Here is a 24,890-nt window from a genome sequence, read left to right as displayed (position 1 = left end):
TCGTACCACCCCCAGTGCGTTTCGGCTCTGATACCAGCTGTGATGGAACCGCCAAATTAAAACTCTAATTAAGCGTAATGGCCGTCATTTGAACACATCAGGCGCATTAGCTTAACGGCTTAATTTGGCGATCCTTTCTCAACCCACGGCCCGATCGAAACAACACCGGTAGTCCCACGCGATGGTGGGCGCAGATGGTACAAGCACGACTTAATACTTGAAAATACAAGAGTGATCACGACACGAAACATTTAGTTTTACAAGCTGAGTTCAATTACATAAATAATTTACAAAACTTTAAGATAGATGTGCCTGAAGTTCGAATATAAAAGATCCTACCACTACTTTAGCTTTCATCAGTTCTGCTCCTACAAGACAGGTTAGACCGGTTCTACCAACCGGTCGGACCGGTCGGCACTGCCTGCCGACTCCACCGGTCAGACCGGTCCCACGGACCGGTCAGACCGGTCTACGCAAAACAGAAAGGCTGCACACTCAGCCCACAAGTGCACAACCCGACAGCGTCCTAACCTAAGGGTCCCGCTCCTCGACCTGCCACCCCTCTGCATCTCGGCGGATGAACTTGACACAACAGGGGCAGAAATCGACGTCCGGGAGTCCTGCAATAATAAAGGTGGCAACAAACCCTGAGTATTCTAATACTCAGCAAGGCTTACCCGACCAGTGGGTATAACTTAGCCCACATATCTAGACATGCACGGCATATAGCTGGTGGTTTGTTTTGCAGAAAATGTAACTAGAGGTGTATCCTTACTTTCAACATTTTAGCCGCATATTTTATATAGTTAGACTCTCACTAAAGTTTACCTGTCTACACACACATGTGGAGCATCCAAATAAGATTCAGAATTTATATCCATTTTTATATCTCTAATACCCTAACTCATTCGCTACGGTGTGACAAAGAGATCAAGGCCCTCATATCCGCGAGACACGGCGAATCGATTCGATTTAACCTTGCAAGGTGGACCTAACCAACACGGCACGTATAAGCCCCGTCGGACCACACGCACCAACCCTTCCCCTCCCCGCCTCGAACTACAGGACCGCCCCACCATCATATGGTCAGCCGAGCTCAATGTGAGACCACCAAAAGTAAACATGCATTCACATTTCTCCGCGACTACTCGACTACCCAGGAGGTGAGTTGAAGTCCTGTACTTTCGAAGCAAAGCAGTACTAGGCTTACCGGTTTCGACTACCTCCTACTCCCGGCATGCGGTTAGTACAAATTCAATCCCCGATCTGCACTGCCACAACGACCGGACCTTAATCGACACGGGCGGGGCTAAGGCACCCAGGAACCCTGTCCTGCTGCCAAACCTAATATCATCATCCCCGCCCGGTCTCACATTTCCATATCCATTTCAAACCAATTCTCAAATACTGAAGTATATAAAGATAATAATGTATCTCGCGAGTAACCGGAAATTACTCGGCTTCTAAAGTTTCCTGTGTCTCGTGAGTGACATGAAGTCACCCGTCTTCTACCGGACTTATTTAGCCGGGCACCGCTATCGACCTATACATGCTAGTAAAACTCAAGGAAACCTAGGGATCATGCAGCTAGGGTTCCAATCAACTCCTAATACGTAATGCGCAAGTAATAGATAAAACATAAGCATAGTGAATCATAATTTAAAATAATAGGACATGCACCGGGGCTTGCCTTGCGTCTGCTGCACCACACTGGGGTTAGCCGGGCCTTGGGCCGACTCCCCGCGAACCTCCTCCTGCGGGGCTTGCCCCTGCGGCTTCGGTGGCTCCGCAACCACCTCATATACGACCTCCTCCGCCGCGGCTGCTACACGTGTGCATATGCATATGACATGAGAATGCATGCATGATTTATAAAAATTACAAGTAATCGATACCCAATTAGATTTCCAACTATTTGTATCGACAACCACCTATTACTCCTACTCAGCCCAGCTATACCGGTCAGACCAGTCTCTAACACCGGTCAGACCGGTCTTACTCTCGCAGCAAGCTACTGGTCAGACCGGTCCCTCCGACCGGTCAGACCGGTCCTACCCAGCCAGGAACCAGAACCCTTGGCGCGGCGAAAATCGCCCACCAACTCTAAAACCTGACTAGGAACTAGTTCATGGGTTCACCTAGGGGTGTTTGACCAGGGGAAATCCACCTAAAACCATCTAGAAAAGAAGATCAATCCATCCCTAGCTAGAATACCTTGAATGAGTCTCTTCCCCACGAAACTTCGATTCCACTTCACAAATTCCATCTAGGCTCTAGCCTAAGGTGCAAGCAAAGGTTCATGACCAAGGAAACTACCTAAATCCCCCTAGAGCAAGAGATCAATTCAAACCACAAGCTATTACCTTGGGTCCTTGCCTCAAGAGCTTGAAACCAAGGCACCCCGGGATGGAGCACGCGGAAAGGATGATTCTCCACCCAAATGAAGCTTCCTTGGGCCTTGGATCAATGGAGGATGAATGGATTTGGGTCCTAGGGTTTGGGGGAAGAAATGAGAGGAGAGGGAGAGAGAGCTCGGGCTTGAGCCGGCTCTGGTGAGGGGAGAGAGCGGTTGGGGGAGAGAGAGAGAGATAGAGAGAGAGAGAGAGAGATAGAGAGAGAGAGAGTGAGGTTTAAATGACGTGGGGTCCCAAAAACCACCAACTCGGGTTAGACCGGTCGCCCATACCGGTCAGACCGGTCCGGGCCAGGCTGACAGGAAATGTTTTGGTTTATGCTTTACCGTGTGAGTTTAAAACTAATCACTTTAATTGTCCTAATTACCGAGGATTAATACCTGGGTGTTACACTCTCCTTGACCGATGGTGAGGTTCTTGAGTTTGTATTCAAGATGGGTTCCTAATGCTGTGAGCATGGCCTTTTTAGTTTATTCAAGGTTTGGGATCTTTCATATTCTAGCACAGTTGTGCCTTCCATATTTTTAATGTACTACATGCATTGGAATGTATGAACATTCTAGCATAATTTACTTGTTTTTTAATGACTTCTATCATATATTCTTGATAATTGAATGCCCATCTTGTTGAGTACAAAGGATACTGAGATTGCTTAGTCTGAATGATGTGCAGCTAAACTAACACTTGAATCACCTTGCATTCCTATGGCTGAAAGCACCAAGTTTAGTATGCTTACGACAAAGTATGCTCTGTTTCCATCGTCCCCTTATCCTCTATACGACTATACCAGCATGATCACCTCGAATGATGGTGAGGCCTTTATTTGTGCTTTTCAACTGTGAGTGAATTAGGATACATATGCATATGCATGCAGATTTGATATTCAGCTATCTTTGATTCTCTCTCAAGTGCAGGGGATTGCATACTAGACATCATGAGCTCAGGGGTCAACTCCTTTGATCATCTGTGTGAGAGGTGAGTATATGCTATCCTATTTTATTGTACAAAGGTATATAATTAATTCATGTGAACGAAACTAAGGATCCAGAGATGACTGCATTTTTTTAAAAGCAAATGCAATGCAACTATTGTACATAGATGCAAAAAGTTCATACCATGTATTATCGATATTTCTTTTTCTGTGTTCTTTAAATCTCTCCCCTTAGTATGGAACCATGGATTTAGAACCTAGAAAAAGAGATACCCAATTTGTGATTATTCTTAAAACAATCAAAACAGTTAGATATACATGTATTGATATGAAAATTTTCAAGCATGTGAGCTGGTTATCTGTTTTGTATTCTGATTTTTTTTTCAGAAATAAGGTGTTGGTATAAACCGTTGCTATAATGTTTGCTAAGGTCTTGCAATAGACTAATATAGCTATCAATTGCTTTTTTTTTGAGACTGTGTCTGACCACGTTTTTCAATAAAAGAAGGAATTTTTGGTATATTTGCGCTTTGTATTAGAGTTAATAGGACATCTGCGATCAATTTCATACTGCAATTAGGTACAGCTTGCAATATCTTGGCTTAATGCCTTATGTTTTGTAGGTATAGATCTCAATAACTTTCTGACTTGTGCTTTGTGCTAGCGTTGGTACTTGTGAGCTGTTTTCGGTGTGATGGTGTTCAGATATATTCAGCAATAAGTTGTTGAAGAAGAAAGAAAAAGGACCAGTTGCAAATCATTTACGAAAGAATATTGATAGCATTATGTGAATAAATGTATTATGCATACATCGTATATGAAGAAATCTGAAACCTCATACTAGGATAGATGTGGGGACGATGGCAGGGATGTGAAGGAGGGAAGATGGTTGTGCAGCCAGTTGCGACCAAAGTAGCATGGGAGCTTTAGCAGAATTGGAGTGCTAATGTAGTAGGACGGTTTTTTTTTCTTATTTGCTGATTTGTGAGTGTATATAAAAATTTCTAGATAGCAATTTAGCTTAGTTTCAGTATTTTTACACTAATTTGAACAATGGTTTTTTAGAGTCTACTTAAATGCTACCATGGATTTAATACGGGTTTTATTTTCAGTTGAGATTCAACCGTCGGCATCCAAGGTATTCTATTTTTATGGTAATCCTGCCCTATAGACTTGAAAAAATAAAAGTTGTTACAAATATGTTATCTATACTATAAAGATTGAAGCTTTTGTCGAACATGGTGTGCTGGTGATGGGGAAGACTCCGTGACACCATAGCGGAGGGCGTCGGCCAACTCGGATAGCGTCGTCTGAGCACGCATCATGGCGTCAGGAGGGGATGATTAGGGGGGAGTCTATTCATCGCTCTCTGCGGCGGAGCGCCCCCGCCGTCGACTGCCTCCCACGGCTCTGGCAGACTCCGCCACCTCTGCCACCGCCCTCCACCACCACCACACTAACCAATCTTGCTGCCGCGCCGTCGGTCCACCACCGCCGCCACCTTCTCTCGCCCCCGCCGCCAGCCGCCGGCCACCGGTTATCCGGCCCCGCCTGACCAGCGGCGCTCCCGCCCCCCTCCTCTTCTATAGCCGGAGGCCATGGAGCCGCCCCGGACCCCAGCAACCCGCACCCTAAAGCTCCGCCGCCTCCCTCCACCACCCCGGCTGCCGGCGACCTCACCGGCGGCCGCTCTGCCCACCTACCACTTAGGCCTGCTAGCGGGGCGGGCTCAGATGCGGATTTTGGGGCGGGTTTTTGAATGGGGATCCGTTTGTAGGGTAGTAACGGGTTTATAGACTAACGGGTTGGGGCAGGGTGGGCTTCATTTGCGGGTTGGGGCGGGGTGGGTACGGTCCTGCTCCCGCAAGAAGGCGACACCGCCGCCGTCGCCGTCGCCGCTACCGGCCACCGTCGCCGCCGCACCTCTCCTCCTCCGACGTCCACAGATCGAGGTACTCCTCTTCCACCTTGCATCTCCATCTCCTCCGCATCACCCCTTCCTCTTCCTCAACGGCTCACTGGCTCCCTTCCTCCTCTTCTTGCAAGATGCCAAGATCTGTGGGGGAGGTGCTGTAGGCACGACGGGATCGCCGGATCTGTGGCCGCCGGCTTCGCCTTCTTCCAGGCTGCCACCGGATCTGGGGAACTGAGAGGCTGGCCACCGTCTTCTTTCTCGGCCGCTCGGCGTGCTCTGTCTCTCCCTGTTTCGCTGCTGCTGCTGCTCTTAGCCGGGCCGGCCAGAGAGAGACGACCAGCGGATCGCCTGGGGAAGAAAGAGGAGGTGAAGGTGGTGATAGAGATCGGAAGGGATAAGGAGTTTTTCCCATGGGGAACTGCTTAGGGGGCAGCTCCTACTCCTACGTCAACAAGGTCTCCTCCACTGCAAGGCCGGGTGAGTCCAGTCCACTGCTTCTTGCCTTGCTCTCTCTCTGCATCCTCCTTCGACATGCAGATAGGAGATGCATGCTTGTTGCTTGCTCTCTAGTATTAAGATCCAACTTAAAAGTGGGGGCAAGAGGTCAGAATTATTTCATTCATAAATACTGTAAGAACGGAGGTAGTGCTTGCCATGGAGTAATCATAAGTCAACCACATTTGCTTGCTGCTAGCTGTGAGACTAATTGAATGACCTGGCAATTAGTTGTATAACTGGAAGCATGTTAGTCCAAAAAGAATAGCATACAGCTCTGCAAACATTAGATGGTGCAGTTTGGTACCCATCTAAAATCAAGCAGTGCGCCAGTACTAATTACTATTACTACTTAGGCTCACAATATTCTGGAAGCTAAAGACTCAACCAGCAGCTCTAAGCCTGCAAGCTCTGGGTCAGGTAGTGTCTTCTCAACCTGGCAAATTGTAGTATCTTTCTTCGAGAACAGCTTATCAAATGCTCCCACAATATAAATCCATCTACAGTCCATTTGATTCATTTAACTTTTTCTGAATAGAACACTGAACATATGCTTCAAAAATAGAGATAAGAAAACACTGAAGATATTATGCCTGCATGTAATTTTGAACAATGCATTTTCTATTACTGCTGAAGCAGCAGAGATAGGTTGTTCTATTACTTCATGTAGTTGCATTTTGCTGGGAACCGCATAAGAAACCTAATACTTGCATTTTTGCTGGGAAGTTGTTCGCCCGGCCAATGTAGCTTATCTTTTCTATACAAGCAGTATCTCTGAACCTATATTTGAACAACATTCCTTTTATTTTGTTACAGTTCTGTTTTAAATCAATACAACCAAGGGTACGCCAAGCTGCCGCCGACCGCGCCGACGGCCAAGCCGCCGCCGACCGCGCCGACGGCCAAGCCGCCGCTGACCCGGATTCATCTGCACCAACAGATCACAGAGTCACAGAGAAACATCTCGAGGTAATCCCAACTTTAAGTATTTCTCCCCATCTTATATATGAATTTTACATGTTTCGATCTAAGCTACTGCATGCACCTATGAATCTAGTAGAACTATGATTGGCAGATAGAGTATACTCTCAGCTGTTGCAAGTTTAAGCTGTTCAAATAGCTGCTGATATTGCTGCATTTCATGTATATTGCTGTGTATAGCTGCTGATATTGCTGCACTTGGCACTGCTGATATTGCTGCTAGTACTAGACTGCTATAGTACTGAAAGGTTTCCTTTAGAGTTTAAGAGCTCTACAACAAGATAACCCATGCATGTTTAACTTCTAAAAATATGCCTTTTCAAAATAGATGTCTTCTCTTCAGTTAGAGGCCTCTGGCACAAGTGAGAGCACTGATAATAGTTCGTCACAAACACCAAATAGAAGGGCACCAATCTGGGAGTATTATGAGCCGGAATTGGTCAGGATAGATGGTGCACTAAAAGCAATTTGCAAGTACTGTGGAACAAAGTTGATTGCAAACAGGAAATCTGGTACAAACAGCCTTAGAACTCACATTGCAGAGTACTGCCCCAAAGTCCCTAGTGATGATAGGAACAGATTTGTCGCTACAATGAAGAAAAAGCCAGATGGTCCATTCACCTTTAATAAGCAGAGAAGTCGCGACCTGATGATTGCATGGATTGTTAGAGCTGATGTAGCATTCAACAAGTTTGATGATGAAGGTTTTGAGCCTTGGATGGAGTCACTGCAACCCACTTTTAGCGGCATAGGGAGACAAACGATTCGTAATGATTGTGTTGCTAAGTTTGAGAGAGCAAAGATAGAATTACGAAGTGAACTTCAGAGTCTTAGCTCTCGCATATACTTCACTTCGGATCTTTGGACATCAAACCAAAAGTTGGGATATCTTTGTGTTACAGCCCACTATATTGGCCCTGATTTTGTTTTGAAGAAAAAGATAATTGCATTTAAGGATGTGAAGTATCCACATACAGGTGTTGCTATTGAGGAAGCCATTACAACTATTCTGACAGACTATGGAATCAAAGAGAAGATGTTCACAATAACACTGGACAATGCAGCAAACAACAAGACAGCTTGCGATCTTCTACAAGAAAGCGGAAAGCAAGACATGTTATTTGGTGGTGAGCATCTTCTTGTTAGATGTTGTGCTCATATACTCAACATTCTTGTGCAAGACGGTATGAATGTTGCTAGTGCTGTGATAGAATTGATAAGAGACCTGATTAGGAACATTAACTCATCACCAGCGCGTATCCAAAATTTCAATGAGATAGCTCAAAGAGAAGGTCTTGCTGCAAAGGCTGGTTTAGTCCTTGATGTTCCAAATCGTTGGAACTCAACATATGCCATGATTATGGAGGCAGCAAAGTACAAGACCGTCTTGAAGCGATATGCCACAGCAAACCAGCAACCATTTCCAACCGAATCTGAGTTTAGTATAGTTGAGTCCATTGGTGAATTCCTTGGAGTTTATGAAGAAACTACCAGGGCGTTCTCAGCTGATAGATATCCAACATCCCACATGTTCCTGGATAATGTGCTTTGCATCCATCAAACTCTGAGAAGTCCAGAATGGCACAAGGATCAGTTTATCACTGATTTGGCAAATGCAATGGATAAGAAATTTGATAAGTATTGGAATGGAAATTACAATATGCTCCTTCCTATTTGCAGCATACTTGATCCAAGAAAGAAACTTGACCTCCTTGACTTCTTCTATGAGAAAGTGTGCAGCAACTTTATTGACATTGAAATTAGCACAAATATGGTTAAAGAGTGGCTTCACAAGTATTTTAGGAAGTATGAAGAGGTTATAAGAAGAAATGAAACAAATGTGGTGTCACAAACTGCACAGTCCACAAACATGGTGAACCGTTCTCCAGTGCTAGTGCTTGGAAAAAGAAGACTGGAACAAGAATTTGCTGAATACAGGAATCGGAGGAGAGGGACTAGGATTGAAAAAGCAGAACTTGATGCATATCTAGAAGAGCCACCAGTGAGACCAGATGAAAGATTTGAAATTTTGACTTGGTGGAAAACAAACTCCAACAAGTATCCTGTGCTGTCAGCAATGGCACGTGATTTTTTAGCAATTCCACTCAGCACTGTTTCGTCTGAATCTGCATTCAGCTTGAGCGGTCGGATTCTTAGTGACAATCGAAGCTCAATGAAATCAGAAACTCTTCAAGCTTTGGTCTGTTGCAAAGATTGGTTGTACACATATCCCACCAATGAAGTGAGTTAGGGAATTCTGAGAAGCTTATCCTTTGCACGGTCAGACTTTTTATCCCTGCTCTTAGTCCTTTTCAGTTAAGATTTCCAAATAGATGTAAAATTTATCTAGTCATCTTTGAATCTTTTGCAATATTTGAATCATCTCTAAATATTTCATGTGACTGTATATGCTCTTTTGCAATATTTGCTCTGGTAGGAGAACAGAAGGGAAGATCAGCAGCTTGTCAAAGCCAAAAACATATTTGAGAATTATGCTATGATCAGTGACATACTGCACTAGTCGATCCAGATCTTTATTTGGCCTACAAAAGCAACATCATTTAAACTAGCATGTAATTGAAAATACAGAACAAGCAAGTGTGCATAGGGTAGACCACACACCTCATATTATCTAAAAAGAAATACAAGCCAATGCTTTCAGCAGTAGGTTCTGATGATGCCTCCCAGCACTTTGGTCAGGCTTTCAACTTTGAATGCTTTGTTACTTTCATTATAGGTGGTAATGACCTTGATAATTCCTGCACCTTGTAATTCTACTGTAATTCTGATCTTTGTTACTTTCATTAGCTTTCAACTTTTTAACTCAAGGTTCTGCTGTAATTCTGATCACATTGTAATGCATTCTGTAATTCTGCTTGGATTTTTAACTAAACAGTTTCCTGTGAAACTATTGCATTCTAAACAGTCCTTGGTCTGCCATAATTAATTTCAGAGTTTGTTTCATATTAAAGTGAAGCATTAACAGTGTTCCTCTGTTTGGGCAGCTATAAGTTTTGTGGACCTTGCTGGTTCTGAGAGGGTGAAAAAATCTGGTATGTACTTCCATTCCCCACTTACTCCTTGCTCATTGAGTGTATGTTTGGCTACTGTTCTGGTTTGTTGTTTGTTGCTGTAGTCGGCTCACCATCAATTTAGTTTTGATATCTTAGTGTTTCCCATGAGTATGATCATTTCAGATGTTCTTATCAAACGGGTATGATGGCTAGGTTAATTTTGTTTTCATTGATATGGATCTTCAATTTTTGAAAATTTGTTTCATTATAATCATTTTTGTGGTATGGTGAATTCTTTGTGCAGCTATTCACATGTCCATTGAAACCCTTATAGGTATGCTTCACGGGTTCGTTGCATTGTTAATGATACAAGCAAGCATGTTGCCCCAAAAGAAATCGTGAGGCTGAAGAAGTTGATTGCCTATAGGAAGGAGCAAGCAGGCAAGCGAAGTGATGACGAACCGGAAGAAATACAGGAAGAGAGGGTCTCGAAAGAGAAAGCAGACAATCGCCTGACTGGCTGACAGCGAGGTGCCACTACTGAATGCTCCTGGTCGTGTTCTTCAGTGTTAAGAATTTGCGACAGCAACGAGTTCTGCAATCACTCTAACAGAATGTTCCGATATGATCTGACGGTGTTGTACAATAATTGTATAGTAGTTGCATATTACATTATGCCAGTGATGCCCGTTTGTACAAAGAGGAGTATAGCACACATTCTGTAATGCTACAGCGCTTCCTATCGTGCGCAGCAACCCATGCATAACCCACCATTGGTGGGGTGGATTGGGGTGGGTTGATTAATTAAACATTTGGGTGGGGGCGGGTTGACAAAAATTAATTAAAATGCTACGGGTAGGGGCGGGGAAGGGGCGGGTACATCCCCATTAGCAGGCCTACTACCACCCCTCCCCGACCACCCCCTCCCTCTCTCCTAGCTCCGGCCACCACTAACCTCATCGGAGAAGATGAACAGGAGCGACAGCGCCCTTCTGCGATAGCTTGGATTCCACTTGCGCGCGATTAGGAGCTGGATCGAGTAGGCTGGCGGGGCGGACCACAGAGGGGAAATGGTTTTCAGGGGCTTATAGATGTTTATATAGTATCTCTACTCCTAAAAATTGTGTAAGAGGGACGCCGGCGTCCGTCGTACGTCCGCCTGGTGCGTCCGTCGTCTCCCCCGTTTCGTTCAGCCTCGGGCGGTCGCAGATCACTCGGCGATCGATCGGAGCCGCTCTCAGGGCCTCCCCCGACCCACCCGCACGCCCTCGCCCTTGCGACACCCTCCGCCGCGCTGCGAGATCGCGACCCTGCCAACCCGCGACCCCCTCCTCTGCCGCGCCACCGGATCTCCGCTCGCCGATCGTGCCCTCGCCCTCGCCCAGCGCCGCCGCTCGCCGCAGCGCCCAACTCTGCCTCCCCGACGCGCGCGGGTCGCCGGATCTCCGCGTGAGATTAACAGCCCACCTCGCCGCTGCCCTGCCGTCTACGCGCCGTACCCTCGCCCCCCCCCCCCCCCCCTCCCCCCTACTTCACCGCGGTCGCCGCAGGCCCATCTTCGTCATCCCCGTTCGAAGCCATTGATGTCGTGGTCTGCAGGGATGAACAGGCGTGCGGGCGCGAGCCTCGGGCGGATCGAGCCGGCGTCCTCGCTCCATCGGCCTGCCTCTATGCCATCTGCACCCTCAGATTTTGGTCGCCCTACATGCAGATCCTCCCCCTCCTCCCCGGCCTACGGGCGGGCAGGCGGCGAGGACGGAGTCCGCCGGCGTCACCGTCGCCATCCGCGTGCCGCAGTTAAAGGTATGTCCGTCTCCAACCTCTCGCCCTCCCCCTCGCTCCGCCCCGACCCTCGAGCCGCTCGCCTCCCCACCGCGCCGCCGCGGTCGCACCATCCCATCGAGCCCCCGCCGCGCGTGGTACACCTCCGCACCAAGCCTGAAGCCTCCACACCGGACGCCGCTTCGCCATCGACCCGAAACCGCGGCACCGCCCCAGTCACTCCCGCAAGACTGCTGGTTCCCCTCACGATGGCCCCTCCCCTACCCTCTCGGCCTGGTCGTCCAGCGATGGGACACCCCCAGTGTCCGTCTCGAGCCCGCGCCCGCCGCCCGCCACGTCGCTCCAGCCAGCCGTGCCACGCCAGCGCCCTCCCCCTCGCTAACTTGATTTACAGTTGGCTTAGGATGATTTGGTCGCGGGAGGCCAATTCGGGTTGGTTGGTTTCTCTGCAGCATCAGCATCAGATCCGGTGGTTGTGGCCCAGATCTTCGTCCGCCCCGCCTCCCAAAAGATCTTGGAGAACCCGGTCGTCATCGCCTTTGGAAAGGTGCCCTGATTCTTTCGTCTGCTCTGGATTTTTCGTTCTTATCCTGATCCGGGTTCTGTGATGCGATTTCTGTTCTAGAAAGCTTGTTCATGGAGAATCTATACTTGTTTTGTAGTGTTGGATGACAGATGCATTTATTTGGATCTTGGCACCCAGTAGTTTGGACTGATTGCAATTTCTGACAATCTTACTATTCTGAACATGTTCAGGTTTTTGATAATCTATCTATTCTGGACATGTTCAGGTTCCGATAAGCTTACTCTGATCTTAGCAGTATTGATGTATTGCAATGTGCCAATATGAAATTTAGCTATATCTGAAATTGTTCAGGTTGTGGTAGTTAGAGAAAATTACTCTTATCATATCAGTCAAATATCCAAGCTCAAAGTTCCGCTAGGCGACGCCTTAGGCGCGCCTAGGCGCGACTAGGCGCTAGTCGATGCCTGTCCGCCTGGCTTAGGGGGAAGGCGGAGGTCTAGGCGAGCGCGGCGCCTAGGCGACTCCAGGCGGCGATTCGGCGCGCGGAGGCGCCCTAGGCGAGCGCAGAGGCGGTCGTCGTGGCCAGTCGCGCGAAAGTTTCCGCTCCCGCGGTGGGCGCGCGCGCAGACACCTTCGAGCGCGGGAAAAGAACCCCCGCGCGGGAAAAATAAGACGGGGAGGAGGTCGCGCGTGCGCGGAAAGGAAGCCGCGGGCTCGGACAGCTGCTCACCTGCCTCGAAGCTCGAAGGTCGTCGTCACCACCGGTCGAGCTCGTCCACGCCTTCCTCATCCTCCGCCAGGAGCTCCTCCCCGCCTCACCGCCGGTGCATCCCTCCCGCCGCCGCCTGGAGCTCCTCCACGCCTCTCGCACCCCTCCCCGACGGCTGCTCCTGCTCCCCTCCCTCCTCCCCCAGTGGTAGCCCCAAGTGGCAAGGTGAGTCCCCTCCCCCATCGGTTGCTCTGCTCCCCTCCCCTATTGCTGTGCTCCCCTCCTCTGCTTTTGTATATTGATGACTGTGACTGAATCTGAATCACTGTGTGACTGAATCTGAATGGTATTACTGTGTGTGTGATTTAAGTTGAAATTGCAGTTCAGCTGATTTAGTTGAGGCATGTAGCATGCTGATTTACTGGAAGTCATGATGATTCATGAGTTCAGGCATGCTGATTTAGTTCAGCTTGTACTGAACTGATTCTTTTTGTTTTTGTATCACAGTGCACTGTCAAGTTTGACCATTAGATCAGATTATTCCCTAAATCATCTTGCTTTACTGTTCTAGGAGTTTGTAAATGTAATTCTAAATGTGATTGCAATGTCAGCTTGATTTAGGATGTCGACAACAGAAAGTGATGCAGCAGCTGGTGCACATGCACCTGCAACTGAGACTGAAGGAGCTCATCTCCTGAAAAGGAATTCAGATGATGTGGGATGGCAATATGGGATTCTTGTTGATCCTAACAACAAGGACAAGGTGAAGTGCAAGTTCTGTAACAAGGTGATGCAAGGAGGGATATATCGCTTGAAGCAGCATGTTGCCCATGATGGGAAGAATGCAACAAAATGCCCAAAGAGCACAGATGAAGCTAAAGAGAAGTGCCAGAAATCACTAGATGGTGCAAAAAGGAAGAGGGCAGACAAGGTGGTTCGTGAGCTTGATCTTAGAGAGGAAGTGAATGTATCTCGGGTTGGAGAAGAGTCAGAGGAAGTCACCTGTGTTGGTAGTTCAGAGCCTCACAAATTAGGGCCTATGGACAAATGGACAAAGGCTATAGATCCTAAAGCAAGCAGAAGTGAATCTTTGCAGCAACAGAGGCTTAACAAGGAATTGTGGAAAGAAAGAACACATGAGGTGCACAAATATATTGCAAGATGGGTCTATACTCATGGTAATTCACTATTCCGTTATTCTGTACTGTAATGTTCTGTATTGTTCTGTCATTTCAGAATGTGTGAAACATTTCAGAACACTAATTATTCTGTATTTTGGCAGCAATTTCATTCAATGCATGTGACAATGATGAATTCAAGCAGATGTGTGAAGCAATTGGCCAGTTTGGACCTGGACTTGAACCACCTACTCAGGATTCTCTAAGAGAGAAATTGCTAGAAGAAGAATATGCAAGAACCAAGAGCTTGCTGCAAGAACGTGATGCCGAGAAGATGAAGAATGAGTGCTCTATTATGACTGATGCTTGGATAGATAGGAAGCGGAGAAGCATAATGAATCTGTGCACCAATTGTGCTGATGGAACAAGCTTTATCAGCTCCAAAGAGATGTCAGATGTGTCACACACAAGTGAGGTCATCTTTGAACTAGTGGACAAAGCAATTGAAGACTTTGGTCCAGAAAATGTTGTGCAAGTAGTGACAGATAATGCCTCTAACAACATGGGAGCAAAGAAGCTACTGCTTGAGAAGAGACCAAATATTTTTTGGACCTCATGTGCAACTCACACAATTAATCTGATGCTCCAAGGAATTGGCAATCTTGCTCGGTTCAAGAAGGTGATTGAGCAAGCAAAGGCATTCACCATATTTGTCTATGGGCACACTAGGACATTGGATTGCATGAGGCAATTCGCAGAGGGGAAAGAAATAGTAAGGCCAGGAGTGACTAGGTTTGCTTCAACCTTTCTCACTTTGAATAGCATACTAGAGAAGAAGGACCAGCTAAGGAAGATGGTGGTTCATAGTAGGTGGGACTCATTGAGGGATGTGAAATCGAAGAAAGGAAAAGATGCCACAGCAATTATATTGAATCCAACCTTCTGGAAGGATGTGAAGCTAACAGTGAGTGTTTTTGAGCCATTGTTCAAGGTTCTCCGCTTGGTTGATGGTGATGTCAAGCCATCCATGGGTTTCGTTTATGGAGAACTACTAAAGGCAAATAGAGAGATCAAGGAGACCTTGGGCAATAATGAGTCTCGGTACAAGGAGGTCATTGCTGTTATTGACAAGAAGATGAAGGGAAGATTTGATTCTCCATTGCATTTGACAGCTTATTTGCTGAATCCACACTACAGTTATGCTAGTCCAGCAATCTTTGATGAGCCCTCAATAACAGAAGGATTTATTAGTTGTGTGGAGACCTATTATTATCATGATGAGGATAAGCAAGATCAGGCTGCTCATGTTGATCTGATAAAGTTTCAGAACAGGGAAAGACCATTTAGCAAGAAGCTTGCAAGGACTTTCTAAAATTTTGATTACAACCCAGGTAGAGGTACTTGTTATTATTATTGACTGTTGTGTGCAGCCCACAATATATTTGTTACAAATACTAACTAAAAGTGGATTTCATTCATTTTAGCATCATGGTGGCGGCTATATGGAACTGAAGTACCAGCCTTACAGAAGATGGCAACAAGGATCCTCTCTTTGACATCAAGTGCCTCTGGTTGTGAAAGAAATTGGAGCGGGTTTGAAGGAGTAAGTAGATATCTGCTGTCAGCATTTCAGGAGATTTTCAAATTTCAATTAAATTGCAGACCTAAACATGTTCTTATTTTTATAGATACACACTAAGAAGAGAAATAGGCTTACTACAACACGTCTTAACAAGTTAGTCTACATTCAATTCAACTCCAAGCTGCTTAATAAGAGAGAAAAAATCAAGTCAAAGAAGATCAGTGATGTCCTCTTGTCTAATGATACAACTGAAGTTCAAGGCTTTCTGCAAGAGAATGGAGATGAATGTGCAGTAGTTGTCTATAGAGATGAGGAGGAGGAAGAAGAGATGGAAGGTACTGGGATTCCTTGGTCTGTTCTTGGAGATGCAGTGGGAGCAGAAGAACAACTTCAGCTGCGTAGGAGTGCTAGAGTGAGAGAGATTTATGAAGGAGAAGAGTTTGAATCTGAGAAAGAAGAGTTTGATGAAGATGAGGATGACTATTTGGAACCTTATTGAAGAAGGAAGAATGGAAGATGAAATGGTATATTGGTATGTCAGTATGTGTGTCTCTGTCTTGAACTTGTGAACTGCTGGTGTGTGTGACTGTTTTTTTCCTTTTGTGAGAACTATGCGGTGTCTGAACAAGACCTTTATTTATGCATTGTGTTGTGCACTTGTAATGCTTTCTTGTCCACTTGTCTGTGATTCAAATTTGCAATTACTAGCTGCTGCTACTCTCCTTTGGTGTGTTCCTGGAATGGATGGGAGATGGCTGGTATTCAGATAAGTATCAACTTCCTATTTAAGCCACCCAGGTATGTCTACTACTCTCTCTTCTATATACATTCAGCAGTATATGCTTCTATATAACTTATTTATTCAGCATTTTCTGCTGTATATAATATATATATATATATATGTTATTTAGTAAAATGGCAAAACGCCTAGAAACGCCTAGGCTGGCCTAGGCTAGCCTAGGCGCTAGGCTAGGGGTCATCGCCTAGAGAGCGCCTAGCGCCTAGCTGAACTTTGTCCAAGCTAAAGGTTTTCTTCATGGTGTTCTTCGATCACAACCATTTTCTTGGATTTTGCAATCAGTTCAGACTCTGAAAAATGTTGCATGTCTGAATTCGCTCTGGTAGTCTGGTTTACTGTTAGCTAGAGACATTACTCTGATGGCAGTACTATTGTTTTAGAAAAAATCCATTACACTATTGTCTGTATATATTCAAGAATTGCTTCGACTATGTCTGGTGACTACATACAAATTATTTGCATAGCAGCACGTTTTCACCATCAAATAGGGGTATCATATGCTGGAAGTTTGTATCACAGGGATCTCTGGATCAGGAGACGCTATGAGCCCCAGAGGATCAAAGATCTTACACCCCTGTATATGTTGCTTTTTGATAAACATAATAATCTGAATGTTTGCTAGGGAGGTTACTCATAGCTTATCTTTGTGGACTTCCTTTTTCTTTACACTTGAACTGTCGAACCATAATATTGGTTGCTGGCAAGCTTTTACTACTTCCATCTCGGTGTAACTGGTTTTGGTTTCTGATGACAAAGATATGTGGGATCAGTGTTTGGTTGAAACTCAAAACAAAGCTGAATGGTTACCATTTGAAAGCACAAACTGCAAAGAAAGGTAATTCGATACCATTTGATCTCTCTGGTTTGTATCAACGAGTGCAGGCTGTTTGATCTCTCTGGTTTTTAAAAAAATGAATGCCATTGAATAAAAAAGGAATACAGATCATTTTTTTCAGACCTGATGCTGAATTTTTCAGCCTTTTGTTGATCTGATTTCACTATAAGATTTCATGTCGTCAATCACAATGTTCCTGTTTTGTTCTACGTGATTCCCACTCTGAGTTTAATTATATCTTTGTACCTCATGGATTTTTAGGGGACAAATGGTGAGAACTCAATAATTAGGAAGGGGACTGCAAATATTTCAGGAGACAAGCTAATGGCTGACGACTCCAGCGAATGAAGGGGAAAACACACTGATGATTTTAGGAAACAAGGGCTGAATTTCCTTATGATCCTATTCCAGGTAATTACCAAGTCTACTTGAATCAAACACTATTGTTTGTTTTTCCAAAAATTTGCTATTACCTTTTTACTGATATAGATGATAGACAAACTAACACCCTGATTGTTGGTGCTATGGGTGTTGTTGAAGAGAAAACAAAGTACCAACAATTTTATTTTGTTCTTTCTGATTCCCACCTTGAATTTAATTATTTTTTACCACACAGATTTTTAGGGGACAAAGGGTCAGAATTAGGAAGGGGACTGCATAGGTTTCAAGGAAAAGCTCACAACTCAAAAATTAGAAAGGGGAAATCACTGAAGACAATAACCAAGCTGCTCAGTTAGTATTGTTATCTTATTTGGGAATAGTTAATTTCACTTCCTTCTAGCCATAGTTTAGGATTTGGCATTACTGCAGCAGATACTTTCATGGTTTACTGATTGTGGTGGTGGAGAAAAATTTAGGTAACAGGGGAAGGAAAGCAAAAGCCAATGATTAATCATTAGTAGGCTTGTTGGATTACAGAATATCAATTTTTTTGGTGAACATGAGGTTAGTATGTGTCCTTTGAACCTTCTTTCTATCATAGTTTGATCTCTTTTTATTTGAAGGGCTCATGGGGTAATGCGCTGACCAAGCATGTTCAGTGCCATGACCTCGATGTTGTCCAGATTCTCATCACTTTGTCAACTTGATCTGAAGAACTGCAGAGTTCTCTACAAGAGTATTTGATGATCTGGTAAAGATCTTCATGAATGTCTGAATCTACATATTCATATGACACATTGGGAACTATAGGCTGCCTGTTGCCAGCTGCAACTGCAAGTAACGCAGCATCCCCCTTCCTTTTCTTCTCATTGATTTCTTTAATCTCAGCCAATAGAATGTAATTTAATATGAGGAAGTAGTCTAAAAGCAGGTAGCTACCAAAGGAAGGATAATACGCAATGAAATAGATTGTTTCAGCATTAATGCCTAGGAACAATAGAACATGTGCATACCTTTTGCGCTCAGATTCTTTGTATCTTGTTGTTTGAAATAGAAACTACAATGGTCAAGAGACTTGTGATAATTTTTTGCATATATTAAAGCCCAAATTTTATTAAAATCTGACTGGCACAAGTGATCTAGACAGTACACGTTTTCTGAAATCATAACCATTGTTGTCTACTTGCTAATTAAAATGATATAGTTAAATGTTGCTTCTTATCTAACACCCGAACCAGTTGTTTATTATGGGCTGTAGCTACAACTGGATTTATTGGCTGTGCGCATGCCTTTGCTGTTCTTGGCCCACTGGACTTTAAGCCCACCACGGCCAGATGTTTGGTGGTTTGGGCGCCAAGTCCTTCACGGAGTTGCCCTCCGAAACTAAACGCGGGATATCAACCTTATCTTTTGCCTACGAAATTTTTAAGCGCGCCAATTTCGTCCCTGTCGTTTCGTCGCGATGCACATGCCGGCGGCAGAGCCCTTGATATATAAGCACAAGTCCCGCCTCCCCTTACGCGCGTGTATTGTATGAGATCAGAGACGAGTGTTGCAACGAGTCTGCCGCAGTAGAAAATGCCGACCATGCTCATCGTGTAGGCAATCCCGGCGCCTTAGAGGATCAAGATCAGGGCAGGGGTAGGGTAATCGCATCACCACTCTGTCAGGTAGTAATCGCGCCGCAAATAGCTCATAAACCTCAAGGTGAGGCGCCCTGCCTATTTCAGGAGCATCTTAATTTGCAGAACCACTGTCAGATGTGTTGTTGTCTCTGTTCATCTTGATCTTATATTTGTCGCCAGCCATGGGATCTTCATACCAAAATCTGTTGAGAAAAAGGGTGTACGCTCCTTCCACTCAGACAGTATGGCACGAGCCAGAGCCAGATAACAACAAAATTAATGATTAATTTCGTCTATGCAATTTGTTAATATCTGCTTCATGTTTTCATTTCTTCTTATGTCACCATCCGTTGCAGGTCGGTAATGTTCCATCAAATTGAAAGGGCACACTTGTTATCTCGCTGGGATGTGGGTTGTGTGGTGTTCTGGAAAGGTAGCATACTTAGTAATTTTGGTGCCACATATTTGCGCCTAATTTTAATTGATGAAGAGGTTTGTACATGGATTTATTATTTTTATTATGTTCGTGACATGATATCCCTATGACTTTTGTGTTGTACTATAATTTTTTCTGCCCGTAGCAACGCACGGGCATGATCCTAGTTAAGGAAAAAGTCCTTTTTGCCTCCCTCAATTTTGACCCTAATCTGTTTTTTTTTCTTCCTGGACTACAAAATCGTCTATCCAGCCTCCTCAGACTCACAAAACCGTTCACATAACCTCCTTGAGCGGTTTGAGGGTGAGGTGGCACCGGTTTTTCTATTTTTCTTTTATTTTTTTATTTTGACTAAATTTTTGAAAAATCATAATAAATCACAAAAAAAATTATAAAAGGGAAAATCTAATTTTGTTGAACTCCATGTAAGTAGATCGACGTATTGAACATATTATATGATATACTTTAGTACAAATTTTTTTATGTAGTTTTAGATATATGTTTTTGTGTAATTAATTTATATCTACAGTTTCTGTTGTCCAATTATAGTAAAATTTTATGATTGGCTAATCATTATATGATTGAGATATAGTAAAAAATTTATAATTATTGGATGATGTTTGACTGAGCTATAGATTTATCTATATAAATCTAGATAAATCTAGACCAACTTATAGATAAACCTAGATAAATCCATAACTCAATCATACATGATTCAATAATCATAAAATTTTTACTACATTTCAATCATATAATGATTATACCACCATAAAAATTTCATCGTAATTGGACGACGGAGACTATACCTATAAATTAATTACAGAAAAGCATATATCTAAAACTACATAAAAAATATATACTAAAGTATATCATATAATATGTTCAATGCGTAGATTTATTTACGTGGAGTTCAACAAAACTAGATTTTCCCTTTTATGATTTTTTTATTTACTGTGATTTTTCAGATATTTAGTCAAAATAAAAAATAAAAGAAAAATAGAAAAATCGTTGTCACCTCACCCTTAAACCGCTCAGGGAAGTTATGTGAACGGTTTTGTGAGTATGAGGAGGCTGAACGGACGGTTTTGTGGTTCAGAGAGAAAAAACAGATTCGGCTTAAAGTTGAGGGAGGCAAAAATGACTTTTTTCTAGTATTAACTTTCATAGCGGCTATGATTATGGTATATGGGCTGGACCATCTGGGCAGTTACTGGTTTTGTAGCGGCTACGGTATAGTTAGTAGTTTGGGCTGGGCTGGTAGTACTCCCTCCGTTCCAAATTATAAGGCATTTCAAGAATCTTGGAGAGTCAAACCATTTTAAAGTTTGACCGAAATTTTAGAAAGAAACACAAAGATTTATGACATCAAATAGATATACCATGAAAATACAACCAACAAAGAATCTAATGATACTTAATTGGTATCGTAAATGTTATTATGGTGTTATATAAATTTGGTCAAACTTAAAAAAATTTGACTCTCCAAAATTCTTGGAATGACTTATAATTTGGAACGGAGGGAGTACCTTCTTTAAACTCAATTCCTAGACCAACCATTTCCCTTGGCGATCAGGACTTAGCCATCCTTGGGCCACATTGGAGTTAAGCTTAGCCCGCAAGGGCTCCCCGGGTCCGTCGCCTCTCTCACTCACGGGCCTCACGGTCTCGCTCCAACTCCATTATATTAGCGACTCATTATCAGTATAGTATTCATCTTTGTCTGGTAAGGACAAGTGATTAGTATCTGATTAGACTACCAAGGTTTACTGGTAGTCTATCTATATATTCTATACTTGATCCGGATAAAGATACTAAGAAATTATTAAAATTATTCTAAAATTTAAACCCTGCATAAATTACATATGTGTGTTGCAATTTTCTTTTCTCAAACTCTTGGCTCTCTTAGGCCAGCTAAAATCTGAATCTAGTACAAAATTCCAAAACAAATGGCAAAGTCCATCATCAGTTCTGGATTGAAAACTCCAAAGCCGAGCCATAAGTCATTTTCCTTTGGAAGTTTGAGCCTGCTTGGTTGGATACAATATTTTGCCGAGTCAAAATCATGGCAAGGCAAGATAAGTGTGGGTAAAAAAAATGGTATTAGTTTAGTTTAGTGCTAAAAAGTGGCAACCAATACTTTCCTTTCTTGTAAGGGTAAAGAAGTTTCTAGTAACTTGCCATAATTTTGGTCACAAATATTAAAGTGCCAACTTTTAGATATGAATCAAGTGATAGCCAAATTTTATTGGCATGCCTTAATTTTGGTAGGGCAAAAATTGGAAGCGAACCAATCAGACTCCTTGTACCCAACAATTAACTATTTTTTATCATGATTTCTTTCAATTTTTGAATGACCTAAATGCGGATTTGAATCCGAAGTATCTAATTCTTGTTTGTTTTTAAGGAAGTAGTGCACATGTTTTTATTATAATAAACAATTACTTCATCCGTCCCAAAATAAATGAATTTCTAAGACCGGACACGCAAACCAATGTATGGCATGAAATTACAAAAATACCCCTTGTCTTTTGTGAGAAGAATTCGGACACTATCTTGTCTTTTTTGTAAGAAAACTCCGGATACTCTTGTCTTTTATGGTAATTTGGTCAAAACAGCATTTTTTGTGGGACAAATTTCAAACTCTAGATGTGCAATTATTTTGGGACGGAGGGATTATTGAATAAAAAGTTTGAGTTGATTAAATTTCTCTATTCAATTGTTGAGGGATGAATTCGCGCCTTGGAAGGAAGTTAGGGTGTGATTGGATGTCTGAGTCCCAGCCCAGCTAGGGTCGTTGGATGCAAGCGAGGTGAGGCTCGCAGAGCAGCCACGACGGCTGGCGCAATGTAACGACCCGGCCCGAGATAACGGCTAAGATTTACTCTATATTTTGAGTAAACCACACCTACTAAATAACTCTCTTGCGCTTTCGTCCTCGCTTCGTGCAAAAGGCTGCAGCCGGAATTATTTACCTTCTCGCGGCCGGCTATTTAAGTCGGTCTGGCTCGTTACCGTTTCTCGGTATGGGACTAAACTGGGAATACTGTGCCGGAGCTACAGTATTTTTCGCGCTACAGTAGCCGTGCTACAGTAACTCGAATTCAGCCCGGCCCAACTGGCCACGGGCTGTCACAGTCACCCCCGTTGAGGACTCGACGTCCTCGTCGAGACATCGAACCAGCTTACCCATACGGGACAAAGGAGCAGGATCTCCTCTCTTGGACCATGTCCCATACGTCTAGTGCTACGATCCCATGTGCCACGCCCGTGGGTTCACTGCCAGCAGTCCATGTGTGTCCGTCCACATGCTGTTGCCATCTGTGTTCCCACGCGCCGACGTGCTCATGTACGCGCACTTCTGCCCGTACGTGGCGTGAAACCGCGAGAGTATGGCTCTGATACCCCTGTAACGACCCGGCCCGAGATAACGGCTAAGATTTACTCTACATTTTGAGTAAACCACACCTGCTAAATAACTCTCTTGCGCTTTCGTCCTCGCTTCGCGCAAAAGGCTGCAGCCAGAATTATTTACCTTCTCGCGGCCGGCTATTTAAGTCGGTCTGGCTCGTTACCGTCGGTATGGGACTAAACTGGGAATGCTGTGCCGGAGCTACAGTATTTTTCGCGCTACAGTAGCCGTGCTGCAGTAACTCGAATTCAGTCCGGCCCAACTGGCCACGGGCTGTCACACGCAACGAGCGGCAGGAGCGGTGCTCGCGCCCCCCGCGGGCGCATTGAGCAGGCAGGGGCGGGAGGAGCGCATGTGGCGGCAGCGGTGGCGCAAGCGAGCAAGCAGGAGCAGCGCGAGCCCACATGGCGGCGGCGGTGTGTCAGGACCCGTGCCGTTGGGCGGGAGAATGTGTGAATCACGGCCAGCTGTTTGGGCCGGTTGTGTGCGTGAGTTGGGCTGAGCCCACCAGGCCGGTGATGTTGTATAAATCACCCGTGAACCTGAGTCTGGAGTCATGTAATCGAACAAGTCAAATTGCAATGGACAACCTAGCCCGTGTTTGGTTGCAAAAACCAAAGTTCCAAATTTTTTTCCGGCACCTGCATGGAGACTTAAATTTAGACAAAATAAAAAACGCATTGCGACTGCTGTCTGTAAATGGCGAGACGAATCTAATGAACCTAATTAGGATGTAATTAGATGCTAAATTGTTACAGTAATGCTACAGTAAATAACCTCTAATGACAGATTAGTTAGGCTCATTAGATTCGTCTCGCGATTTACAGACGAGTTCTGTAATTATTTTTGTGATTAGTCTATGTTTAGTACTTCAAATGTTAAAAGATGTTTTTTCAAAATTTTTACAACGCGCAACCAAACGGGGCCCTAGTGAGTTCGTGACAATTGGTATCCAGAGCCTCCACCCCCACACAAATTGCTCCAAAATTTTTTCCTCCTAGTTCCATTCGTCGCCCTGGCTCCTGCGCGCAAGGCGTCGAAGCTGCAACTCGACATGGCGGCCTCGCTGGAGGATCTCACGACCAAGTTTGAAGCCTTCGACCTCGTCATGCAACGCATCCTCGACAAGGTGTCCGGCCTCAAATCCTGGCAAACGTCTGCCCGTGATTTGATGGACGCGTTGCTGCTCAAGGCGGGCGACACGGCGACCCGGCTGCAGCGGCTCGAATCGGCACCACCACCGCCACAGCCGCCGCCGCACCAATCCCAGCTACCTCCACCGCCGCCGCCGTCCTGGGTCAACCCATTCGACCTGAACTTGGCTCCGGGTCAACCGGCGCGCCCATCTGCGTCGGCTTCGAAGCGGCCCAACGGGCACCGTCAGCACCATGGTCCCCGGGATGCTGGCGGGATCCTTGGATCCCCGCCACACCTGGTCACGGGTATGTCTACAGATCCACCCCCACCTCTATGTGATCCGACCTCTGTTGACACCCGCGCTAGTTCCTCAAAGTTTGTCCCTAAGATGGAATTTCTCCTGTTTGATGGTGAAAACCCACGTCTCTGGAAAGACAAGTGCGAGTTGTATTTCGAGATTTATGGAGTTAGTGATGCTCTTAAGCCTCGTTTTGCTGCTCTAAATTTCAAAGGCGCCGCTGAAACTTGGCTGCAAACTCTTGAGTTGCGTGGTCGTGTCAAATCCTGGGAGGCTTTATGTCAGGCCGTATGTGATAGATTTGATAGAGAGCAGTATCAAACCAATATGCGCCATCTAGACAGCCTTCGCCAAACCGATTCTGTAGCTGAGTATTATGCTTCTTTTGAGCAAATTTCACACCAAATCCTGCTCTATAACCCCCAATATGATGATGTTTTCTTTGTTACTCGCTTTATGAATGGCTTGAAAGAGGAGATTCGTGCTCCTATTGCTTTACACCG

General features: G+C 44.7%; 2 protein-coding genes and 1 long non-coding RNA gene across 15 annotated transcripts; all 3 read left to right on the top strand.

Annotated features, from left to right (window-relative positions):
• Positions 1-2,812: 2,812 nt before the first annotated feature.
• LOC120658104 lies at positions 2,813-4,413 on the top strand. Its single transcript, XR_005668515.1, has 2 exons — positions 2,813-3,224; positions 3,329-4,413. It is a non-coding gene; the product is annotated as an uncharacterized LOC120658104 (long non-coding RNA).
• A 1,232-nt stretch (positions 4,414-5,645) lies between these two features.
• On the top strand, positions 5,646-9,019 carry LOC120658103 (zinc finger BED domain-containing protein RICESLEEPER 2-like). The gene is made up of 4 exons (XM_039936322.1): positions 5,646-5,737; positions 6,112-6,175; positions 6,572-6,724; positions 7,065-9,019. The coding sequence occupies exon 4, from the start codon at positions 7,065-7,067 to the stop codon at positions 8,985-8,987; it is 1,923 nt and encodes a 640-aa protein (XP_039792256.1). The 5' UTR covers positions 5,646-5,737; positions 6,112-6,175; positions 6,572-6,724; the 3' UTR covers positions 8,988-9,019.
• Positions 9,020-10,805: 1,786 nt separating this feature from the next.
• LOC120658101 lies at positions 10,806-19,648 on the top strand. Of its 13 annotated transcripts, none has more exons than XM_039936319.1 (9): positions 10,869-11,245; positions 11,350-11,553; positions 11,985-12,079; positions 12,195-12,992; positions 13,379-13,945; positions 14,050-15,276; positions 15,370-15,488; positions 15,574-17,512; positions 17,718-19,639. In XM_039936319.1, the coding sequence occupies exons 5-6, from the start codon at positions 13,390-13,392 to the stop codon at positions 15,255-15,257; spliced, it is 1,764 nt and encodes a 587-aa protein (XP_039792253.1). In that variant the 5' UTR covers positions 10,869-11,245; positions 11,350-11,553; positions 11,985-12,079; positions 12,195-12,992; positions 13,379-13,389; the 3' UTR covers positions 15,258-15,276; positions 15,370-15,488; positions 15,574-17,512; positions 17,718-19,639. The 13 variants fall into 13 exon arrangements, with proteins under 13 accessions (XP_039792250.1, XP_039792253.1, XP_039792252.1 ...); XM_039936318.1 differs by having other exon boundaries at positions 11,927-12,079; XM_039936321.1 differs by lacking the exon at positions 12,195-12,992.
• The last annotated feature ends 5,242 nt before the right edge of the window (positions 19,649-24,890 follow it).

This window comes from Panicum virgatum, chromosome 2N (assembly GCF_016808335.1).
Source record: "Panicum virgatum strain AP13 chromosome 2N, P.virgatum_v5, whole genome shotgun sequence".
NCBI lineage: Eukaryota > Viridiplantae > Streptophyta > Magnoliopsida > Poales > Poaceae > Panicum > Panicum virgatum.
The sequence above is the reverse complement of the archived record's forward strand: the minus strand, read 5'-3'. Positions and strand labels throughout refer to the sequence as shown.

Coding starts and splice junctions, on each gene's coding strand:
- LOC120658101 (XM_039936317.1), top strand. CDS start 13,390: ATGTCGACAACAGAAAGTGATGCAGCAGCTGGTGCACATGCACCTGCA. Junction 13,946..14,049: donor AAGATGGGTCTATACTCATG/GTAATTCACTAT, acceptor GTATTTTGGCAG/CAATTTCATTCAATGCATGT.
- LOC120658103 (XM_039936322.1), top strand. CDS start 7,065: ATGTCTTCTCTTCAGTTAGAGGCCTCTGGCACAAGTGAGAGCACTGAT.